The sequence below is a fragment of the Bombina bombina genome, chromosome 2 (assembly GCF_027579735.1).
Source record: "Bombina bombina isolate aBomBom1 chromosome 2, aBomBom1.pri, whole genome shotgun sequence".
Classification (NCBI taxonomy): Eukaryota; Metazoa; Chordata; class Amphibia; order Anura; family Bombinatoridae; genus Bombina; species Bombina bombina.
Window position 1 is genome coordinate 459,576,280 of NC_069500.1, and position 23,116 is coordinate 459,599,395.

The 23,116-nt window shown below is 39.8% G+C and overlaps 1 protein-coding gene across 1 annotated transcript in view; it reads left to right on the forward strand.

Moving 5' to 3' along the window:
• Nucleotides 1-23,116, forward strand: part of LOC128649048 (retinol dehydrogenase 14) — a 122,794-nt gene that overhangs the window by 57,404 nt on the left and 42,274 nt on the right. Inside the window, exon 3 of the mRNA XM_053702084.1 lies at nucleotides 6,148-6,390. Coding sequence (XP_053558059.1) covers nucleotides 6,148-6,390 — 243 coding nt within the window. The remainder of the gene's footprint in view (nucleotides 1-6,147; nucleotides 6,391-23,116) is intronic.

Below are 23,116 nucleotides of genomic sequence, written 5' to 3' on the forward strand. Positions count from 1 at the left end.
GTCACTAGCTCATGGACACTTGCCAATATGAAAGAAATTAATTTATCAGGTAAGTTCTTACATAAATTATGTTTTTAACTTCTTTGTTAGCAGGACTTTCAGAGAAAAACTTGCCAAAAATAGTAAATTTTTTAGCATTTTTGCTATCACCCCATTTAAACAGAAAAAGAGCCTTTTTTTAAATGTACCTATGAAAACTAAGGGATGACAGTTTCAACAATTTTTTTTATTCACAGAATTCAGAAATTGTTGTCATATTACCCAAAAAGGTAAAAAAAAATGTATCGCATTCCACAAAAACCTATAGCTTTCTAACTCTTGAAAAAAATCATACAATTTGTTAATTGGCATCTTTTGATTCAGCTAAGAGCAAACATATATATTTTTAATTGTTTTTGATCATTTTAATGTCTTTTCCTGCTGTATACAACCAAAGGTATTGATCTAGGCCCATTTTGGTATAATCGATGCCACTATTTTACCGCTAAATCCAATCATATAAAACGAATCGTTAACTTTTTTGAAAACTTTGGGTTTCTCACTGAAATTATTTACACACAACTACTGTAGTTATGAGACAAATGATTGTAAAAGCCTCTTTGGGAACCTCTTTGTTTAGAAATAGTAGAAATGCTATTGGTTTTCTTCCTAATGGGATAGAGTCCACAGCCGCATTCATTACTTGTTTGAAATAAGAACCTGGCCACCAGGAGGAGGCAAAGACACACCAGCCAAAGACTTAAATACTACTCCCACTTCCCCTATCCCCCAGTCATTCTTTGCCTTTTGTCCCAGGAGGTTGGCAGAGAAGTGTCAGAAGTTTTATTTTTTAAAGAAAATATTTTTATTGTTACGTAAAGTGTGTCTCTCATGGAGAGTAGTACTCTTCGCAATGGGATAGGAGTTTTAAGTAGTCCTGTTAGTCTCTCAGTGAGGGCCTGGGCGAATGTTAGAGTCCGGAGATGCAGTGGGAGTTCTCTCTGAGACACCATCCCAATTCGTATTAACAGCTTCTCTAGCACTTGGCATTGCCGATCCTTCGCTTTGCTACCTGCTGTCTTTTCTCAAGTCCATGACGGAGGCAACGCTACTATCTGTAACACTTGAAGGGCCGTGTTCCTGTTCCACAGCGTAGATTCTAGTAAGATTGTTTCATTTTATCAATATGAATGTTATGTTGTTATATGACAGATAGGTATGGGTCTCAGTGAGACTCCTCTGTACGGATCTTGGAATCATGGGATAATTCCTTCCTTAGGGGGATTTGTGAACAGAGTGGGGTTCCTTAATCATGTTTCTTATGTGATCTCCCTGCTTGTGTAGTGGGTATTGGCTCTGGGGCTGAGACAGGAAAATTGCTTGAAAGATTTAGTGGGACCTAGTTGCCGCCTTTTTCTGGCGTGCTTTTTTGGACTTTACGGTTCACCTTGTGACCGGGCGTTGTTACTCTGGGTTTTTACGCTTCCGCATTCCTGACCGTGTGGCGACAAAGACTTTCTGCTTCGTTTGGATCTGGTCATAGGAAGTGATGAGTGCCCCAGCCATTGTGGTTGTCAGGTGCTGTTCGTTTTTTTATATTGTCCTTATTTTCTCTTTGGTTTTAACCATGGAGGATTCTGAAGCTGAGTCTGTTGTTGTTGTTTCTGATTCTTCCTCTTGTGAGGAAGGTGCTTCGGCCCCACTGACGCAAGTTTATCATCCTGTCTCTTGTGCCTTCTTAGAGCGCCTGGTTCCTCGGGCTCGGGGAACCAGGGACCTATTGAGCTATCAGCCTCTGGAGGCTCTGTCTCTCAAGCGGTGGATTCCCAACAGCACCCTTCCTCTACATTTGCGGGTAACCCTAATGCTCATTCTCCCTCCGCACAGGGTGTTTTGTTTCACCTGGAGATGGCGGGTCATTTCCACTTCAATATTTTTTGAAGTGGGTTTTATTGGGGTCGCCTTGTTTCGGTTCTGGTGGGACCCTAGTTTCTGAATGTCACAGAGTTAAGCTCTGTGTCGTGGGTTCTATCACCTTGAGATCGGTTCTGCGTTTTTTCGCGGCCCTTTTCTTAGGGTTTTGCTAGAGTTTCCGTTTTTTGTTTTTTTTTTCTTCGGGTTCCTTCCTCGGGTGAGAAGTGTCTGACCGGAATTTGGGTCAGGGTCCATTTGTGGATCTGGAATTGGGCTGGGGTTCCGGGTGGTGTTGGTATAACTCTGCCTATGCTTGTCCCGGTTTTTCCCTCTGGTGTTCGGGTTTAGTCTGGAAGGGGTTCTTCTTTTTCCCTCTTTAGAGAGCCTGGTCCCTTTCTTATGACTGCTCGGGACCTTTGTTTTCTGTGCGGGAATGTGTTCTGGACTTCCTTTGGGGTCCGTTGTTCTGGTGTTCTGACCTTGCATCAGCATTCCTGTGTAGTGCCTTGGTAAGGGTCACTTTGTCTTCATATCTTCCCCACCGGTATCTGTTGTGGGGTCCCGACATGTCTACCTCGGGTAGTCTCTGCTCCTTTGGGGGTTGGCTCGTTTTGGGTTCATTTTGACTCCTGTGTTGAGTTTTGTGTCCGGGGGGGCAAGGTTTCCCTTGTCCTCCGTCATCCCTTAGGGCACTTTTGTCTCTGGGAGTGTGTTCCTATTTGTCCCTGGTTCAGGGATGGAGATGCCCTTGGAAATGGACTTCTGGGTTCGGTGTTCCTCTGGTTGAGGTGGCTGGTGGTGTTCCTCCCTATCGTTCAAGGGGGGGGGGGTGGAACTCTGTCCCTTGACTTTTCACTGTCGTTGACAGGTTGGTCTTCCGTGTGTGGGCGGTCCTCGTTGCGGCAGGTTCTGCGGTAGTTGAGGACGTCCCTGTTTATCTCAGGATCCTAAGCTGTGGTTCTGGTCATCTTTTGACTTTTCAGCTGTCTCTGTTTCTTTTGGATGCAGTGGGTCCCTGTTGAGGTGCTCTCTGAGCTCGCGGGGGGTTTGGATCTCTGATTTTTCCCTCCATGGAGGGGTGTTTTGTCTAGGAACTTGGTTTTTGCTGGTTCCTTTTCTCCTTGGTTCCCTCTAGCTGGGGAGCTGGACAAGGGTTTTTTTCCCTTTATCTGTGGCTGCACTATAGTGTGCTACTTAATCGTCTGTGCGGTTTTCTGTTTCTCAAGATACTTTTTGTTCTCTTTCAGTCTCCAACTTGGTCGTGTTTGGCCAATGATGCCCTTTTTTCTAGCTTTTTGTGAGGTTTTCTGGAGTCTCCCGAGCTAGTTTGATCTGTCTTTTGGACAGGGTTCTGGTTAGTTGTCCCTCTACCTTCCTTCTTCCTTTGGGGAGTTGTTGGTCAGGGTTCCCTTATGGGGGCGTGTGTATGGGATCCGCCTTTGGGCGATAGTGCACTTCGAGTCCTGTTGGCTCGGTGGTGTTGCATGTGGTTTTTACCCAGGCTTGGGACTGTCGTTTGTGTCCTTGGGGCCCTATTTTTTCCTTCATGTTTTTACTCCCTGCTTTTGGATGAAGCGGGACTTTTTTATTTATGGGATGTGGCTCAGTCCTGGTGCCCTCAGATTGGGCCGCCTCTTACCCTCTGATTCTTGGCATTCAGTGTCCTCTTTGGCTTGGGTATAATTTTCCCACAAGCAAAGAATGCGGCTGTGGACTCTTTCCCATTGGGAAGAAAAACATAAATTATGCTTACCTGATAATTTCATTTTCTTCCGTGGGAAAGAGTCCACAGCCCCCCGCCTGTTTTTTGATGCGTTTTTTCGTGTATAGTTTTCTGGTACCCTTTCACCTTGATATTTCTTCCACTGATCCTTGTTCCTCAGCAGAATGACTGGGGGATAGAGGAAGTGGGAGGAGTATTTAAGCCTTTGGCTGGTGTGTCTTTGCCTCCTCCTGGTGGCCAGGTTCTTATTTCCTACAAGTAATGAATGCGGCTGTGGACTCTTTCCCACGGAAGAAAATGAAATTATCAGGTAAGCATAATTTATGTTTTTTGAAAATTAAAAAGCTGCTAATTGCTGCTGCTCACCACACTTCTAAAATTCCCGGCAGTGAAGTGGTTAATCGGTTAGCTTGTAAGGTTATTTTTTTTGTAGTGTAGGGATTAACCTCCCACCCCCTTGGGTTGTGCAACTAGTGCTGCTTATTGGATCAGCAGGAGTTTCCACTCATTACCAACCATACAATAATGAATTTTCACTATAAGGGCCCTTTAAATTACATGAAAATGGGCACAAATATATCAAGTATATTGCAAAGTTACATGTTATTAACATTTTATGTTACAGTCTCAAAGTCTCTCATATCCCTTTAAGCTTGAATGTTTTGTTTCTCATCTGAAGTATAAAGAGCATAATTATTTGACCTTGACCCTTAGTGTATTAAAGCATTCTGTTTGTTAGAATTGTTCAGTTATTTTGTCTTCATTTTTTAGCAGTTTTGAGCATTTTCCTGCCATGCATCTATTGGCATTGTCTTCCTATACTGTATGTTTACAGAAGGCCTTTCTGGGAGTTGGCTATCACAGGCTTCCCTGCAGCCAAATGGCCAAAACTTTCTCCAAAAAGCACTTTTGTCCAGCTGAATGTTCAGATGCCTGTACATGAATTTGTAGTGACAAAAAGAGGCATTAGCACTTGGATTTTTAAAAGCAGAGTTCAGCTTTGCCACCTGCTCTCTGTGTGACTTCTGGAGTCTCTTCAAAACCCTGTCAATCCACACAGTTCCCACAGAGAAAATGCCAGTTTTCCACCATGGTGGTCTGGAAGTTGTTCATTAAGAGATTGTGCTTTTTATTTTGTGTGTGTGTGACATTTCCACAAGAAGAAAACAATTTAACACTGTAAATGTATATGTTTAAAATTAAATTATAACATTTCAAAATAATAGATTTTGTGTACGTTTCTCTGTTATATTGTTGTTTTTTATAGCTGTTGATATTTGAACCAGATTAAAAATCAGATTTCTTTTAATACTTAATTATGTTTTGTTGTTTTTTCTTTTTCTTTTTAAGGAAAGCAATTTAAAATGTAATAAAAATATATAATCTATGAAGTATATCTCATCACACAGTAAGGAATATATATGTTTCCTGTAAAAATACAGGTGGAAAATAAATCCAGAATTAATAATGGTGTTCTCTTAGATTGGCACCTTTAAAGAAACAACAGAAAATCACCAAAATCCTAGAATAAAGTTTTGGCACAATGGCATATTTACTAATGGGACAAAAAACATAAACATTTCTATCATGCGTATGACAGCAGTATTTAAAAACATTCAAACTTTTTTTGCATGAAAAAAAAAGTTGTTTTTAGAGCTATTATTTTTATTTTGAGGAATTACAGTTTGGTCTTAAATGACTACTAAATGCAGTATAATTGAATAATTGGCAATTACACAATACGAAGACAACACAAGGGCACTTAATTTGAATTTGAAATGAGCAGTATAATATTTTCTGGCAAATTTCAAAATCCAATTTTCCCTCCCCTTGTACCATGTGACCGCTATCAGCCAATCAAAAATGCATACACAAATAAACTGTGTACTTTTGCACATGTTCAGTAGGAGCAAGAGCTTCAGACAATGTGCATATAAAAACAATGTGCACGTTTTGAAGATAGAAGTATATTGATGGGGGGGGATTAAATTGCATGCTTTATCTGAATCATGAAACTTTAATTTCAGTGGACTGATTAATTACTGACTGATAAGCAGAATTCCCACTGCTTGATTCGTGAATAATGATTCACCTTTCAAGCATAAAAAACATGTTGTGTTTTTTTTTTGACTATCCATTTAACAAAAATATGTGATACATTTTAAAATGTCCTTTTTTTTTTTTTTTTTTTTTTGATGCAACAAAGATTAAAGATTACTTTTGTACCTTTAACAATGACAGGCTATTTTGTTTTGTTTTTCTTGACTAGTCCATTTTAACAGATTATATAAATCTTCCAAATGAATAAAAAAAAAAAAATTATTGAGATTTTGCAATATGTTTATTAAAAAATATTAATAACATGATATTCAGGAAAATACTGATTTTTACTGTGTTTTTCAATACCAGGCACTATTTACCTAAACTCAGCATAAAGCATTAATATGTCCCATTACTTTTAATATCTTTGCCTGTGTAATATGTATTTTCTATGTAGAGCAATAGGTTAATCTGTGCTCGCTTTATGTCAGGTGGAACTTCTGGTATTGGAAAAGTGACAGCCATAGCTCTTGCCAAGCGTGGAGCTCGGGTCATCATCACAAGTCATGATGAGGAGAAAGGGGAAGCTGCTCTAAGACAGATCAAGAAAGAGAGCGTGAGCATGAATGTACGTTTCCAGAGTCTTAATATAGCCAACCTGCAATGCATCCGTGATTTCTGCAAAGACTTCCTGCGGAAGGAAAAGAGGCTGGATATACTCATTAACAATGCAGGTGAGCAAGATACTACACACAATTGGTGGTTCCCAGTTGCTGCTAAAGTTGCCCAGATTGTCAGGATATAGCAGACAACGTGACTTAATTTTCTAGAATGTTAGTGGTGCAATGACTCCAGTGTACAGATGTTACAGGAAACATTGCTTCCGGGGCGAGCTTCTGTGAACCCCTTGGACACAAGACAGGATTGGAAGACATTGCTTCAGAGTTTGATGTAAGGGGTTAACACGAACTTTAATTGTACTGAGATAGTCTGCCATTACATTTTTAAAGAAGTATTTCACATGAGCAAAGATTTTACCCTGCACTAGATTCCTGTAGGCTACAATATGATAGGCAGTTTCCCAGCCAGATACCATAAACTTTTAACATGAACACGAAGGGCCTGATGATAAAAGATTCTCCTGCTTGGAGATAAATTGTAGTGCAGACTTCACAGGGGCTGAACTCACTGACTGCTGAAAGATAAACGGCGAATCCCTCCAGCTCATCTCTTACAAGATTCTCTAGACAGGCAAATTTTGCTATATTTGTCTAAAGGGTGTTCTCTGCATTTCTGTATGTGAAGGAGAGGCAAGCCCAGTGCAATATAACACTGCATGACATGCGATTTGTATTTTATGTTACTTTACTCTTCAGATTGAGTCCTTCCAGAATTATTACATTTAAGCTTTTCACTTTCGATTTTATATTTTACATTTAGATTTAGATCCAACAGGAATTTTACAAATTTTGATTATATTTTGAAAGTTTCAGTTTTACCTCAACAAATTAGGATCATACTTTGTATATTTCTGTGTATCTTTTACAAATTGCATTTTGTATTTGCTGTATTGTAAAATAAAAATGAAAAACTGACAGCATCAAAAATTAGGAAGTTTCTAGGGTATGTCTGAAGCTCTCTTACAGTTGTTTTTGAAATGCTGTAAGCATTTTACACAAGCTAGTCATGCTGATTATCTCGCCAGCTTGATGCATGTGTAGTTTGCTCTAAATTAACAATACACTTATTTAACTGACAAATTGGCAAAAACAAGTTAAACAGTAGTGAAAGCATGTCAGTTTAATTTATTTTTGCTGCATACTGAGATTTTATATCAGCTCCCGGTGTCTCCCCTTTTAAAAATCTGTATCCCATAGAGCCTTATTACTTTTTATGGAAGGCATCCCTCATCTCTCTGGGACTTCCAGGTTCCATACTATTTCTTATAGAATTCAGTGAGTTCAGCCCTTGTGAAGTCTGCACTATAATTTCTCTCCAAACTAAAGAATTGTTGCTTATAAGGCCTATAGAAATTAATAGAGCTTTTTAGAAAATTAAAGTTGTCAGTTTTTCCAGTTTTATTTTAAATAGAAGTAATACAAAGTGCAATGTAATTTATAAAATATACACATCAATATACAAAGTATGAGCCTAATTTATTAAAGTTACACAGAAACTGTGAAAGGATAGTCAGAATTTGTAGAATCACAATCCTAAATACACTGCTGTGTACAAAGCCAAACTAAGTGCAAAGATTAAATACAATAAAACTTAATATGAACTCTTATGTCATGCAGTGCTATATTGTACTAGGCTTGTCCCTCTTTCACATACAGGGCTTGATGATCAAAAACCTGCAAGCAAGGAGAGAAATCACTCTTTTTTGAAGAATTATATTGCAATATATGTGTCTCTCATTCACTTCCAGCACCTTAAATAGCCAGCTAAGATGTGCCTTTCTAAAATTGTTTAAGAGACCCCACAGTACTGATGAGGTTTCTGAGATAATCTCGCGAGAGCAGAGAGCTTTACATCATTGGGTCCACAGAAATGCAGGGAATGCCCCTTGGAGAAGTATAGCAAAATCTGCCTTTCTCCAACATAGGTGTGTCCGGTCCACGGCGTCATCCTTACTTGTGGGATATTCTCTTCCCCAACAGGAAATGGCAAAGAGCCCAGCAAAGCTGGTCACATGATCCCTCCTAGGCTCCGCCTACCCCAGTCATTCTCTTTGCCGTTGTACAGGCAACATCTCCACGGAGATGGCTTAGAGTTTTTTAGTGTTTAACTGTAGTTTTTATTATTCAATCAAGAGTTTGTTATTTTAAAATAGTGCTGGTATGTACTATTTACTCAGAAACAGAAAAGAGATGAAGATTTCTGTTTGTATGAGGAAAATGATTTTAGCACCGTAACTAAAATCCATGGCTGTTCCACACAGGACTGTTGAGAGCAATTAACTTCAGTTGGGGGAACAGTGTGCAGTCTCTTGCTGCTTGAGGTATGACACATTCTAACAAGACGATGTAATGCTGGAAGCTGTCATTTTTCCCTATGGGATCCGGTAAGCCATGTTTATTACGATGGTAAATAAGGGCTTCATAAGGGCTTATTAAGATTGTAGACTTTTCTGGGCTAAATCGATTCATTTTTAAAACATATTTAGCCTTGAGGAATCATTTTATCTGGGTATATTGATATTATAATATCGGCAGGCACTGTATTAGACACCTTATTTCTCTGGGGCTTTCCCAAAGCATAAGCAGAGCCTCATTTTCGCGCCGGTGTGGCGCACTTGTTTTTGAGAGGCATGGCATGCAGTCGCATGTGAGAGGAGCTCTGATACTTAGAAAAGGCTTTCTGAAGGCATCATTTGGTATCGTATTCCCCTTTGGGTTTGGTTGGGTCTCAGCAAAGCAGATACCAGGGACTGTAAAGGGGTTAAAGTGTTAAAACGGCTCCGGTTCCGTTATTTTAAGGGTTAAAGCTTCCAAATTTGGTGTGCAATACTTTTAAGGCTTTAAGACACTGTGGTGAAAATTTGGTGAATTTTGTACAATTCCTTCATGTTTTTTCGCAATTGCAGTAATAAAGTGTGTTCAGTTTAAAATTTAAAGTGACAGTAACGGTTTTATTTTAAAACGTTTTTTGTACTTTATTATCAAGTTTATGCCTGTTTAACATGTCTGAACTACCAGATAGACTGTGTTCTGAATGTGGGGAAGCCAGAATTCCTGTTCATTTAAATAAATGTGATTTATGTGATAATGACAATGATGCCCAAGATGATTCCTCAAGTGAGGGGAGTAAGCATGGTACTGCATCATTCCCTCCTTCGTCTACACGAGTCTTGCCCACTCTGGAGGCCCCTAGTACATCTAGCGCGCCAATACTCCTTACTATGCAACAATTAACGGCTGTAATGGATAATTCTGTCAAAAACATTTTAGCCAAAATGAACCCTTGTCAGCGTAAGCGTGGCTGCTCTGTTTTAGTTACTGAAGAGCATGACGACGCTGATATTAATATCTCTGAAGGGCCCCTAACCCAATCTGAGGGGGCCAGGGAGGTTTTGTCTGAGGGAGAAATTACTGATTCAGGGAACATTTCTCAACAGGCTGAACCTGATGTAATTGCATTTAAATTTAAGTTGGAACATCTCCGCATTCTGCTTAAGGAGGTATTATCCACTCTGGATGATTGTGAAAAGTTGGTCATCCCAGAGAAACTATGTAAAATGGACAAGTTCCTAGAGGTGCCGGAGCTCCCAGAAGCTTTTCCTATACCCAAGCGGGTGGCGGACATTGTTAATAAAGAATGGGAAAGGCCCGGTATTCCTTTCGTCCCTCCCCCCATATTTAAAAAATTGTTTCCTATGGTCGACCCCAGAAAGGACTTATGGCAGACAGTCCCCAAGGTCGAGGGAGCGGTTTCTACTTTAAACAAACGCACCACTATACCCATAGAGGATAGTTGTGCTTTCAAAGATCCTATGGATAAAAAATTAGAAGGTTTGCTTAAAAAGATGTTTGTTCAGCAGGGTTACCTTCTACAACCAATTTCATGCATTGTCCCTGTCACTACAGCCGCATGTTTCTGGTTTGATGAGCTGATAAAGGCGCTCGATAGTGATTCTCCTCCTTATGAGGAGATTATGGACAGAATCAATGCTCTCAAATTGGCTAATTCTTTCACCCTAGACGCCACTTTGCAATTGGCTAGGTTAGCGGCTAAGAATTCTGGGTTTGCTATTGTGGCGCGCAGAGCGCTTTGGTTGAAATCTTGGTCGGCTGATGCGTCTTCCAAGAACAAGCTACTAAACATTCCTTTCAAGGGGAAAACGCTGTTTGGCCCTGACTTGAAAGAGATTATCTCGGATATCACTGGGGGTAAGGGCCACGCCCTTCCTCAGGATCGGCCTTTCAAGGCGAAAAATAGACCTAATTTTCGTCCCTTTCGTAAAAACGGACCAGCCCAAAGTGCTACGTCCTCTAAGCAAGAGGGTAATACTTCTCAAGCCAAGCCAGCTTGGAGACCAATGCAAGGCTGGAACAAGGGAAAGCAGGCCAAGAAGCCTGCCACTGCTACCAAGACAGCATGAAATATTGGCCCCCGATCCGGGACCGGATCTGGTGGGGGGCAGACTCTCTCTCTTCGCTCAGGCTTGGGCAAGAGATGTTCTGGATCCTTGGGCGCTAGAAATAGTCTCCCAGGGTTATCTCCTGGAATTCAAGGGACTTCCCCCAAGGGGGAGGTTCCACAGGTCTCAGTTGTCTTCAGACCACATAAAAAGACAGGCGTTCTTACATTGTGTAGAAGACCTGTTAAAAATGGGAGTGATTCATCCTGTTCCAATAAGAGAACAAGGGATGGGGTTCTACTCCAATCTGTTCATAGTTCCCAAAAAAGAGGGAACGTTCAGACCAATCTTAGATCTCAAGATCTTAAACAAGTTTCTCAAGGTTCCATCTTTCAAGATGGAAACCATTCGAACTATTCTTCCTTCCATCCAGGAGGGTCAATTCATGACCACGGTGGATTTAAAGGATGCGTATCTACATATTCCTATCCACAAGGAACATCATCGGTTCCTAAGGTTTGCATTCCTGGACAAACATTACCAGTTCGTGGCGCTTCCTTTCGGATTAGCCACTGCTCCAAGGATTTTCACAAAGGTACTAGGGTCCCTTCTAGCGGTGCTAAGACCAAGGGGCATTGCAGTAGTACCTTACCTGGACGACATTCTGATTCAAGCGTCGTCCCTTCCTCAAGCAAAGGCTCACACGGACATTGTCCTGGCCTTTCTCAGATCTCACGGCTGGAAAGTGAACGTGGAAAAGAGTTCTCTATCCCCGTCAACAAGGGTTCCCTTCTTGGGAACAATTATAGACTCCTTAGAAATGAGGATCTTTCTAACAGAGGCCAGAAAAACAAAACTTCTAGACTCTTGTCGGATACTTCATTCCGTTCCTCTTCCTTCCATAGCTCAGTGCATGGAAGTGATCGGGTTGATGGTAGCGGCGATGGACATAGTTCCTTTTGCGCGCATTCATCTAAGACCATTACAACTGTGCATGCTCAGTCAGTGGAATGGGGACTATACAGACTTGTCTCCGAAGATACAAGTAAATCAGAGGACCAGAGACTCACTCCATTGGTGGCTGTCCCTGGACAATCTGTCTCAAGGGATGACGTTCCGCAGACCAGAGTGGGTCATTGTCACGACCGACGCCAGTCTGATGGGCTGGGGCGCGGTCTGGGGATCCCTGAAAGCTCAGGGTCTTTGGTCTCGGGAAGAATCTCTTCTACCGATAAATATTCTGGAACTGAGAGCGATATTCAATGCTCTCAAGGCCTGGCCTCGGCTAGCGAGGACCAAGTTCATACGGTTTCAATCGGACAACATGACAACTGTTGCGTACATCAACCATCAGGGGGGAACAAGGAGTTCCCTAGCGATGGAAGAAGTGACCAAAATCATTCTATGGGCGGAGTCTCACTCCTGCCACCTGTCTGCTATCCACATCCCAGGAGTGGAAAATTGGGAAGCGGATTTTCTGAGTCGTCAGACATTGCATCCGGGGGAGTGGGAACTCCATCCGGAAATCTTTGCCCAAGTCACTCACCTGTGGGGCATTCCAGACATGGATCTGATGGCCTCTCGTCAGAACTTCAAAGTTCCTTGCTACGGGGCCAGATCCAGGGATCCCAAGGCGGCTCTAGTGGATGCACTAGTAGCACCTTGGACCTTCAAACTAGCTTATGTGTTCCCGCCATTTCCTCTCATCCCCAGGCTGGTAGCCAGGATCAATCAGGAGAGGGCGTCGGTGATCTTGATAGCTCCTGCGTGGCCACGCAGGACTTGGTATGCAGATCTGGTGAATATGTCATCGGCTCCACCTTGGAAGCTACCTTTGAGACGAGACCTTCTTGTTCAGGGTCCGTTCGAACATCCGAATCTGGTTTCACTCCAGCTGACTGCTTGGAGATTGAACGCTTGATTTTATCGAAGCGAGGATTCTCAGATTCTGTTATCAATACTCTTGTTCAGGCCAGAAAGCCTGTAACTAGAAAGATTTACCACAAGATTTGGAAAAAATATATCTGTTGGTGTGAATCTAAAGGATTCCCTTGGGACAAGGTTAAGATTCCGAGGATTCTATCCTTCCTTCAAGAAGGATTGGAAAAAGGATTATCTGCTAGTTCCCTGAAGGGACAGATTTCTGCCTTGTCGGTTTTACTTCACAAAAAGCTGGCAGCTGTGCCAGATGTTCAAGTCTTTGTTCAGGCTCTGGTTAGAATCAAGCCTGTTTACAAACCTTTGACTCCTCCTTGGAGTCTCAATTTAGTTCTTTCAGTTCTTCAGGGGGTTCCGTTTGAACCCTTACATTCCGTTGATATTAAGTTATTATCTTGGAAAGTTTTGTTTTTAGTTGCGATTTCTTCTGCTAGAAGAGTCTCAGAATTATCTGCTCTGCAGTGTTCTCCTCCTTATCTGGTGTTCCATGCAGATAAGGTGGTTTTACGTACTAAACCTGGTTTTCTTCCGAAAGTTGTTTCTAACAAAAACATTAACCAGGAGATTATCGTACCTTCTCTGTGTCCGAAACCAGTTTCAAAGAGGGAACGTTTGTTGCACAATTTGGATGTTGTTCGCGCTCTAAAATTCTATTTAGATGCTACAAAGGATTTTAGACAAACATCTTCCTTGTTTGTTGTTTATTCAGGTAAAAGGAGAGGTCAAAAAGCAACTTCTACCTCTCTCTCTTTTTGGATTAAAAGCATCATCAGATTGGCTTACGAGACTGCCGGACGGCAGCCTCCCGAAAGAATCACAGCTCATTCCACTAGGGCTGTGGCTTCCACATGGGCCTTCAAGAACGAGGCTTCTGTTGATCAGATATGTAGGGCAGCGACTTGGTCTTCACTGCACACTTTTACCAAATTTTACAAGTTTGATACTTTTGCTTCTTCTGAGGCTATTTTTGGGAGAAAGGTTTTGCAAGCCGTGGTGCCTTCCATTTAGGTGACCTGATTTGCTCCCTCCCTTCATCCGTGTCCTAAAGCTTTGGTATTGGTTCCCACAAGTAAGGATGACGCCGTGGACCGGACACACCTATGTTGGAGAAAACAGAATTTATGTTTACCTGATAAATTTCTTTCTCCAACGGTGTGTCCGGTCCACGGCCCGCCCTGGTTTTTTAATCAGGTCTGATAATTTATTTTCTTTAACTACAGTCACCACGGTACCATATGGTTTCTCCTATGCAAATATTCCTCCTTAACGTCGGTCGAATGACTGGGGTAGGCGGAGCCTAGGAGGGATCATGTGACCAGCTTTGCTGGGCTCTTTGCCATTTCCTGTTGGGGAAGAGAATATCCCACAAGTAAGGATGACGCCGTGGACCGGACACACCGTTGGAGAAAGAAATTTATCAGGTAAACATAAATTCTGTTTTTTAGAATTTCACTAGGTATCTCTCAGACCTGGAGGATCATTTTATATCATAAGGCTCTAAAGATTCAAGACCAGTTTATTAAATTACGAGAATGTTTTCTTTTTTGTGCTTTAATGTTTAGATATATTTTCTAAAGTAGTAAAATATTTTCCTTTTCTCAAGATTTATAGATTATTTTTTTTAATAAAAATACAATTTATTGTATAGTTTTCATCAAAGTCCTGTTCATTTTTGCATGTGCAGTTTCCCATTAATATTTTTGTATGTAGAGTTAGCTGTGTAAACCATATTGTCGTTTCTCTGAGAATCTTGGAAGCTGTGTTGTAAGCAGTCCTGTACATGTTCCTTCGTCTTCTCCAGTGCTTCATATTTCATGTTTCAGTTGTCGGTCTTGAATACCATAAAAACTGCTGACCAGTGATCTAAACCATTGTTTCTCAACTGCGGTCCTCAAGTACACCAAAAAGGTCAGGTTTTCATTATAGCTGAACGCATGCACAGGTGAAATAATCAGGTGATGGGTGAGAGCAGGTTAGTAACCATGGTGTTACTGATTACCTGATTATTTTACCTGTGCACTGGTTCAGCTATAATGAAAACCTGGTCTGTTGGGGGTACTTGAGGACCGCGGTTGAGAAACTTTTTCTAAACTTTGTCACTACTATATGTAGTAAACTCTATCTTGGTCTCAGCAGTCCCACTTTACTCCTCCTCTAACTGAATAGCTTTTTTTAGGTGCACACTCTCGATAATTGTAGTTGTCACATTTTGTTATTGTAGTTAAACTCATCATTATATTCATTCTACTCTCTCGAAGTCGATCTGGGTGTTGTTTGGAGCATGAAAGGAGTGGGAGGGAGAAGTCATAGGTCTGTTCATGTCTAAGGTCTCGTTTTATCAAGCCCCTACGGCTGCAAGTTCTCTCAAGAACTTGATCGCCGTAATTTATCAAGCAGCGGTCACCAGACCGCTGCTTCCCTAAGCTCTTCGCCACCTCTAAGGTGGCGAAATTCAATCTCCGCGGTCGAGTCTGACCGAGGAGATTGACAGCTCCTGCCCACGCATGATTGGCTGTGCTTGGGCAGGGGACGGGATTGCACGCGAGCGCAAAATTGCGCTCGTGTGCAATGTTGATTACCTGCGGGTAATTTTGCCCTGCCACAGACGAGCTGAGGCGTACAGGGGCGCGTATACGTGCCCCTGTATGCCTCAGCTTTGATAAATCTAGCCTTAAGTCTTGTAGATGCTTTGGGTAATAATGTAGCAGTTCTGACTATCATTTGGTGTCCTGCACTTTTGTTTTTTTAACAGTTATTTGGAGCCACAATTCAATGCATTATCATTTTGAATGAGAGACATAGGGATGCTAGTGTTTTAATGTAAAAATTTGAAAATATTGAAATAGACGGGCATTTGTCTTTTTTAACCTTTAAACTGCCATAGTACTCAAAATTGCTGTCATGTATATGAGAAAGCAGCTGCTAAACACGTTAACATTTATTTGCATGAAAAAGCTGTGTAAATGTAATGTGAAACTAACTGGAAATGCATGACTGTGTATATCTGAGTCATTTGTCGCTAATGCTCACTGGTTGACAACTCCTACAGAAAAAGTTGGTTTCCTTTTGCACAGGAACATTCCTTTTTCAAAAACAAAACAAAAGTTAGACAATTGTTGCGTACCATGTCCCTTTAAGTGCAATATCTTTAGGTGCGGGTAATTTGTGGAGATCAGAGATGCATTGAATAGACGACTACATGGCAGTATAACAATACAGAGATCTGCGTATGTAGCCATTAGCAGAGAAAGTGACAGAATATAAACAAGGCCTAATCACATAGCTGTGTAGTGGCTGAATGTAGAAACAGCTGACTACATCATTATGTAAACATATATAATATTGTATCCTACCATTTAAGGTATCATTGCTTTAGCAAAACACATTATCATAAGTAAAAAAAAACTGCTAAAAAATGCAGCTATAAACTTTTGAAAACAGACAGTAGCCATCCATGAAGAGAAAAAAGCAACATTTTTAATGGTTCTGTATTTAAAAATTCAAAATATTTGTAAACTGTTCTTAATGTACGTATTCACTATTTGTAGTTTAGCTGCTGTCTTTTTGATTTTAGGAGAAATGGATCCTGGCGTGCCACATGGTAGGGCACCCTGGTACAGTTAGGTGGATGACTTGTTTCATCCTGCTTGTTTCGCTGTTGTGGATACTTTATACACAAGTTAGTTGTTTTTCCAGCCTAGAAATAATTTGATTACGTCTACTTGTCAGTTTCACTAATCTTTCCCTAAATATTGACACCGTGATCAGTAAGAAACTAAAAACTCCTACTGAGTTTGTCCACCTCTTTAATCCTTGTTTCATTCTGAGACTTGTCCATCTTTTCATCTCTCAAGACGTTCTCTACAGGTTGCAGGGTTCTCCAGCAGATATTTTGTCTACTTAAAGGATATGATAACCAATGGCACTACTAATTTTGTGATACAGACCAGTTCCCTATATATTTATATGAACGCCAGTAGGTGAATATGGCTGGGGAGAGGTGCTGTGTATTAACTACCATACAGAAGCCAGAGTGCATAAAACGAATTACTCAACAGAATACACCTGTAGCACTCAAAGGTCTGAAGAAACAAATAAATGGGGGGATAAGCACCCAACGATGCCTATGGCAGCAAGAAGATATGCAATAAATAGAATACAATTTTACTTTTATTGATATGAAAAAAAAAAAGTGAAAACCGGGAAATGACATTAAAACCACAACTAGTGGATAGGATACATGGTGCAAAGAGTACAATATGATGGCTACAACAATGGAGCGGTCGGATCAGATCAAAGGGGGTTGGCAGGTGTGTCAGTGTGATTGGTGTACACTCAGGAAACATCAATTGTTATAGACAGTAACTGTGGATTAGTTGCATACAAGACCAAAGTGCTGAACTGTAAAAGGCGCCCTGCAATATTGCTTATAAATATATACCAAGCACAGGTGGTCTGGTTGTAAGAATACTGAAACGGTGTATGCTGGTTATCCAAAATACAGATTGATAATATGTGTACTGGGATATGCCACAAAGTAACAAAAATTGCAGCTGTTGCTAATGCAAACTGCTAGCTGGTAAATATCCCCAATAGGTCACACTAAATAATGGTTGTTTTTAACAGCGGGTAAATCACTCGGTATTAAGTTAGCATATAAAGATGAATCCTGTGATAGCATAGATAGCTAAATCAGGGTAATTAATATGCAAAGAAACAAGAAGACGATCCAATGTTGGTCATCAAATGGTGTAATTTATTTCACAAGCGGTAAACAGCAACACATCATAAGTGATACAGCAGGTCAGGTAAACATCCTACGCGTTTCATAACGACAGGCACTTCATCAGAGATAGTGAATACACTCCTCCATGTTATAGGGTATACAATAGTATCAATTTGCAATCATGTTCAGGTGCACAGGTGATCATTATTAAAGTGATACATTCTTTTCAAGACTTTGTATAGACTAAAGGTGTCAGTATTGGGCCGCATTATATTTCTTACTATAGGTATCCTCATATTGAGCAAACACAAATCTCTATGGGCAAATTGAAGTCCCAGAAAATAGTAAAATTGCTGACAATGCATTATGGCAAAAAAATCAACCCCTAATGTTTCAAGTATATGGAAAAAAGCGTATAATATAACGTATCTATTTCGTAACCATATACATAGGGTTAAAAAATCTTTATTACTGCAATGCAAAAAGTCAGCACATACATTTGTTTATGATCAAGCGAGGAAACCGCAGCCACAGAACCACAACCAATACTCTACACAAAGACACAAATAATATAAAGAATACAAAAATTATAAAAGTCTTGGAAGGATAAGGACCATATAAACTATTCTAACCGGACTATGGGAATAAATAAAAATTAACCTGATAGGTATGCTCTTTTTTATACAGTGGTGCAGATATAACTAGATACATTAAATTCAATCTATATCGCAACAGTATATAATGATGAATATTGATATTAATATTATCAATAATAGTGCATAGGTACAGAGTATCTAAGCAAAAAATCCAAAGCTCAGAGTATTCTACTAAATTGCCTTAGACATTACACTCGATATTTGAACATGATATAGTATTGCTCTGCAGAACTATCAAGATAAGAGAATGGCTGTTCCAAAAATGTACACATCAAAGGACATACATATACAATCAATAGTCTGTGCATGGGTACACATATCACATATATGCACAAGGATTATGCTGTGACTGACTATGAGTATTTAAAAATTGTGACTCATATGACACTTAACCCCCGGATCGATAAGGCTAGGACCGGGTTAATAATAATAATGTTACAAAGTAATGGTACCGGTACTTGGCACTTATGGATAGTCAGAGTACAGCTCCAACAAAGTGGTCATCTTATGTCTGGTGGCCTCCTCTCGCTAACCATTGTAAGCAGATTATGCTATGAGTTAAACTGCATAGCCAACTAGAAGCTATAACCTAAAATACAGAAGCTCCCAGATTCCTCACCAGTGCCCTGACATGTTTCACCACTAACTGGCTTTTTCAACGGGTACCCACATGGACAGCAAAAAAAGGTGGCATCTAATGTACCATAGCCTCTCCTATCCAGGCCATAAACCATAAAGACCAATAATGATACCTTAGGGCTCCATTTATCATTCTGTGCCAGACAGGGACTTTACTTAATTTTACCCTGTCCTGATATATTGTTTAAATATACATTAACCTTTATTTCCTTCAAATTGATGTTTTTTTGTTTTTCTTTTTCTGAGAAACATCTGTCAGTTACTTTTTTGAAATTGCTTCTCTATAAGTAAAGAATAGCAAGAATTACTGTGTTAGAATTATTAGTGTTAGATGCAGCTACCACATATATTTTTTTTGATTGTTTATATCATTTTTATTCAAGTTTCCAAGTAAATTACAATTGAAGAAAATCAAACTATACATACAGAGTCTCCATATACGAGAACAATTGTAAACAACATTCAGATCCCTGTATAGGCATTATATAAGGACAAATAAACAATCCCCTGAAATATAAACATTGTTATATGGACCCTTGTATTTCTATAGTGCACATAGTCAGAAAAAAGGGATTGCTACAATAACTGCCAAACTTGGAACTTACACCCCAGAATGTTGGGGATAAGAAACAAGGGGTAATTCACAGAAATCCAACCACAGAATATAAAATTCAAACAAAAATCTTATGCATTAATGTAAAATGGAAGCCAGTTTTTAATAGAATAACATTCAATAATACCTAAGTATCACTAGAAATAATCCTTCATAACATAAAGATATATCATGGAGGATTATTTCTAATTATACTTAGGGTAATAATAATCAGTTGACAATAATACCTATCTCTTCCCAATAACTCTCAGCAGCCCTGATGTACTGTAATCAGAGGAAAACTGACAGGCACCAGATGTCAAGCAGTGGGCCTCAGAAACGCAACATAATGTTTATATGAATTGTAATATGTGTGAAGTCACTGTAGCGTATTTAACTTTTAATGAACATATTTCAAATATCCGAGGCACATTTTCAAATTTCAAGATTGTTCTTGCATTATACGGTAATCAACTTTTTGTTCAGTTATTTTTTTTTTTTTTTATAACGGAGTGGTTATTCCTATTTTTACACACTAGATGGTGCCATTGACTTTGATAACTACAACATTTCTGCATTAGCAGCTAAATTTGATTGAATTGCATGGGGGAAAAAAGATCTTGTCAAGTCGAAGCACTTGCATAACTCAAAAAAGCAAGCATATTTCCTCGACTCTGTTCCAGATGTCTAGAAATACAAATCTTAAATTCTGCCTTACCAATTCCCCTTCCCAAATAGCACAAATTCAACTTAAAAATAGCTGTACCTTATGCAGCTGCTCTTTATGTAACAAAAGGAGGTTAGTTGTTTCAAAACTTGAAAATTTCGGACAATTTTATTTAACCAATAAAGGATTAAAAAAAATACATTTTATACAAAAGACTGTTGGAACATAAGCTATGTAAGCTATATTAAAGGAATATAAAAAAAAAAAAAAAATATGATTCAAATAGAGCATGCAATTTTAAGCAACTTTCTAATTAACTCCAATTATAATTTTTTCTTCGTCCTCTTGGTATCTTTATTTGAAAGCCTCTCTTTGGTTTGATTATTTTTATCTGGACTAGTTTCAGAAGAGTCTTCCTTAGAGGATATTCAGGAAGCTTAGGAGCCGGCCCATGTTTGGTTCAACACATGGGTAGCACTTGCTGATTGGTGGCTAAATGATACTGACCAATCTCTCTCTTTCTAATGGGGAACTATCTTCTGAGGGTTTATCTTCAAATTTAGATACAGAATTGGATGATTCTACCTTGAAATTAGAACATCTTGATTCCTTTAAAGGGACAGTCAACACCAAAATTGTTCTTGTTTAATAAGATAGATGATGCTTTTACTACCCACTCCCCAGCTTTGCACAACCAACATTGTTATATTAATATACTTAATAACATTTAAACCTCTAAATTTCTGCGTGTTTATAAGCCACTACAGACAACCTCTTATCACATGCTTTTATATTTGCTTTTCTCAACAGGAGACTGCTAGTTCATGTGGGTCATATTGGTAACATTGTGCTCACGCCTGTGGAGTTATTTAAGAGTCAACACAACACTACTTGGCTAAAATGCAAGTCAATAGATAATAAATATAAAGTCATGTGATCAGGGGGCAGTCTGCAGAGGCTTAGATACAAGGTAATCACAGAGATAAAAAGTATAATAATACAACTGTGTTGGTTATGCAAAACTGGGGAATGGGTAATAAAGGGATTATCTAACTTTGAAAACAATAACAATTCTGGTGTAGACTGTCCCTTTAAGGAAGTTTTGAAGACTTTAGGAGTCCAGGACTCTAAACCGGTTGAGTATAAACCTTTAAAGACTTCAACTGTCTTAGATGATATCCAGTTTCTTTAAAGTCGCTGCCTTAGTCACAGAGATCATTTCTAGGGAATGGGATACACTAGTAATTCCATTTATTGCTTCTCCTACATTCAAAAAGCTGTTCCCTATTCCAGATTCTAATATTGAACTTTGGGGAACTATTCTGAAGGCGGACGGTGTCATATCTGCCTTAGACAGAATTGCAATTCCTCTGTAGGACAGCTCTTCCTTTAGAGAACCTATGGACAGGAAACTAGAAGGTTTCTTTTTGAAAGGCTTTCCTGAGGGGGGGGTATTTTATTTCAGCCATCTGTGGCCATCACTGGTGTTGCATGAGAGGCCTCTCTTTGATTTGATTCTTTATCTGGACTAGTTTCAGAAGAGTCGTCCTTAGAGGATATTCAGGAAAGCATTTATTTATTATGGTTGGCAAATTTGTAAATATGTGATGCAATTATTCAGATTCTCTGCATCAATGCAAACAATATGGCTTTAGCTGTTATTGTCAAAAGGGCCCTTTGGTTGAAGTTGTGGTCTGCTGACATGGTGTTGAAGTCCAGATTTTTATCCTTTGCTTTTAAACAAAAAAACTTGTTCGGTCCTGGATTGGATAGAGCTAAGGGTAAATCCAGTTATCGTTTTTGTTCCTTTCGCCAATAAAGGAACCAGAAATCATCTTCCAAGTCCACCTAGAATCCCAATCCAGTCTGGAATAAGTCCAACCAGAACAAGACATCTCCTTCCAATGCCAAATCCACATGAAGATGTTGCCCCCGATCCGTACTTGGTGCTAGCATATGGGGCAGGTTAAGCCTTTTTTTTTTTTTTTAAAGGCCTGGCCTCAGTCTGTTCACGATCCCTGGGTAAAGGAAATTATCTCGCAGTTTTCTGTCTAAGGTAGTTTCTTCAGAGTATATTAACCTGGAGATTGTTGTACCATTATTATGCCATAATCCAAAATCCTCAAAGGAGAGACTATTATATAATCTGGATGTTGTCAGTGCATTGAAGTTTTATTTACAGGCTACTAAGGAATTCAACCAGTCCACAAGTTTGTTTTGATTACCGGAAAACTAGACAAAGTACGTAACAGACTTTGTCCTGATGAAAAACCAAATATGGAGGCTCACAAGAAAGAGCTGATTATTTGGAAACTCTCCTAGCTGAGGACATAGCTAGGTGTTGAATGAGAGACCTCTCTTTGGTTTGATTCTTTATCTGAACTAGTTTCAGAAGAGTCTTCCAAAGCTTTCAAAGATAATAAATATCCAAACTATGCATGGGTTCGAAGGGTGGAGATTGCAGAACTCTGAGAACCAAATTCAAACTCCCTGTAGGAGAAATAGGCTTAATCACAGGTATCTCACCAGTATTGATCAAATTGGAGGCTGACACAAGAATGCAGTATAATATTTAATAGGGTTCATTAATCAGGAGTGAGCTTATCAAGGAAGGCCATTATGAAGCTATAATGTGTTGTTTAGCCTCATAAAATTGCATCTATGACAGGTATATTCTCTCATCACTCCATCATACAAACTAGTCTCTTCTGCAATGTCTACATGTTATGTTAATCATATGGCGTAGCAATGTTTTTCCCAAACAGAAGTGAGTGCAGACAGGAGTTTTAAAAAACAGTCGGCTAGATTACGAGTTTTTGTTGGTAATGGTGTGCGGTGCTAGCGAGCCTTTTTTTCTCACTGCTCACTTAAGACAACGCTGGTATTACGAGTTTTCTGCAAGCCGGCGTTGGCCTCAGAAAACAGATGCAAAAAAGCAGCGTTCAGCTCCTAACGCAGCCCCATTGTTTCCTATGGGGAAATAAAAGTTATGTCTACACCTAACACCCTAACATAAACCCCGAGTCTAAACACCCCTAATATTATACTTATTAACCCCTAATCTGCCACCCCCGACATCATCGCCACCTACATTATATTATTAACCCCTAATCTGCCGCTCCGGACACTGCCGCCACCTACATTATACTTATGAACCCCTAA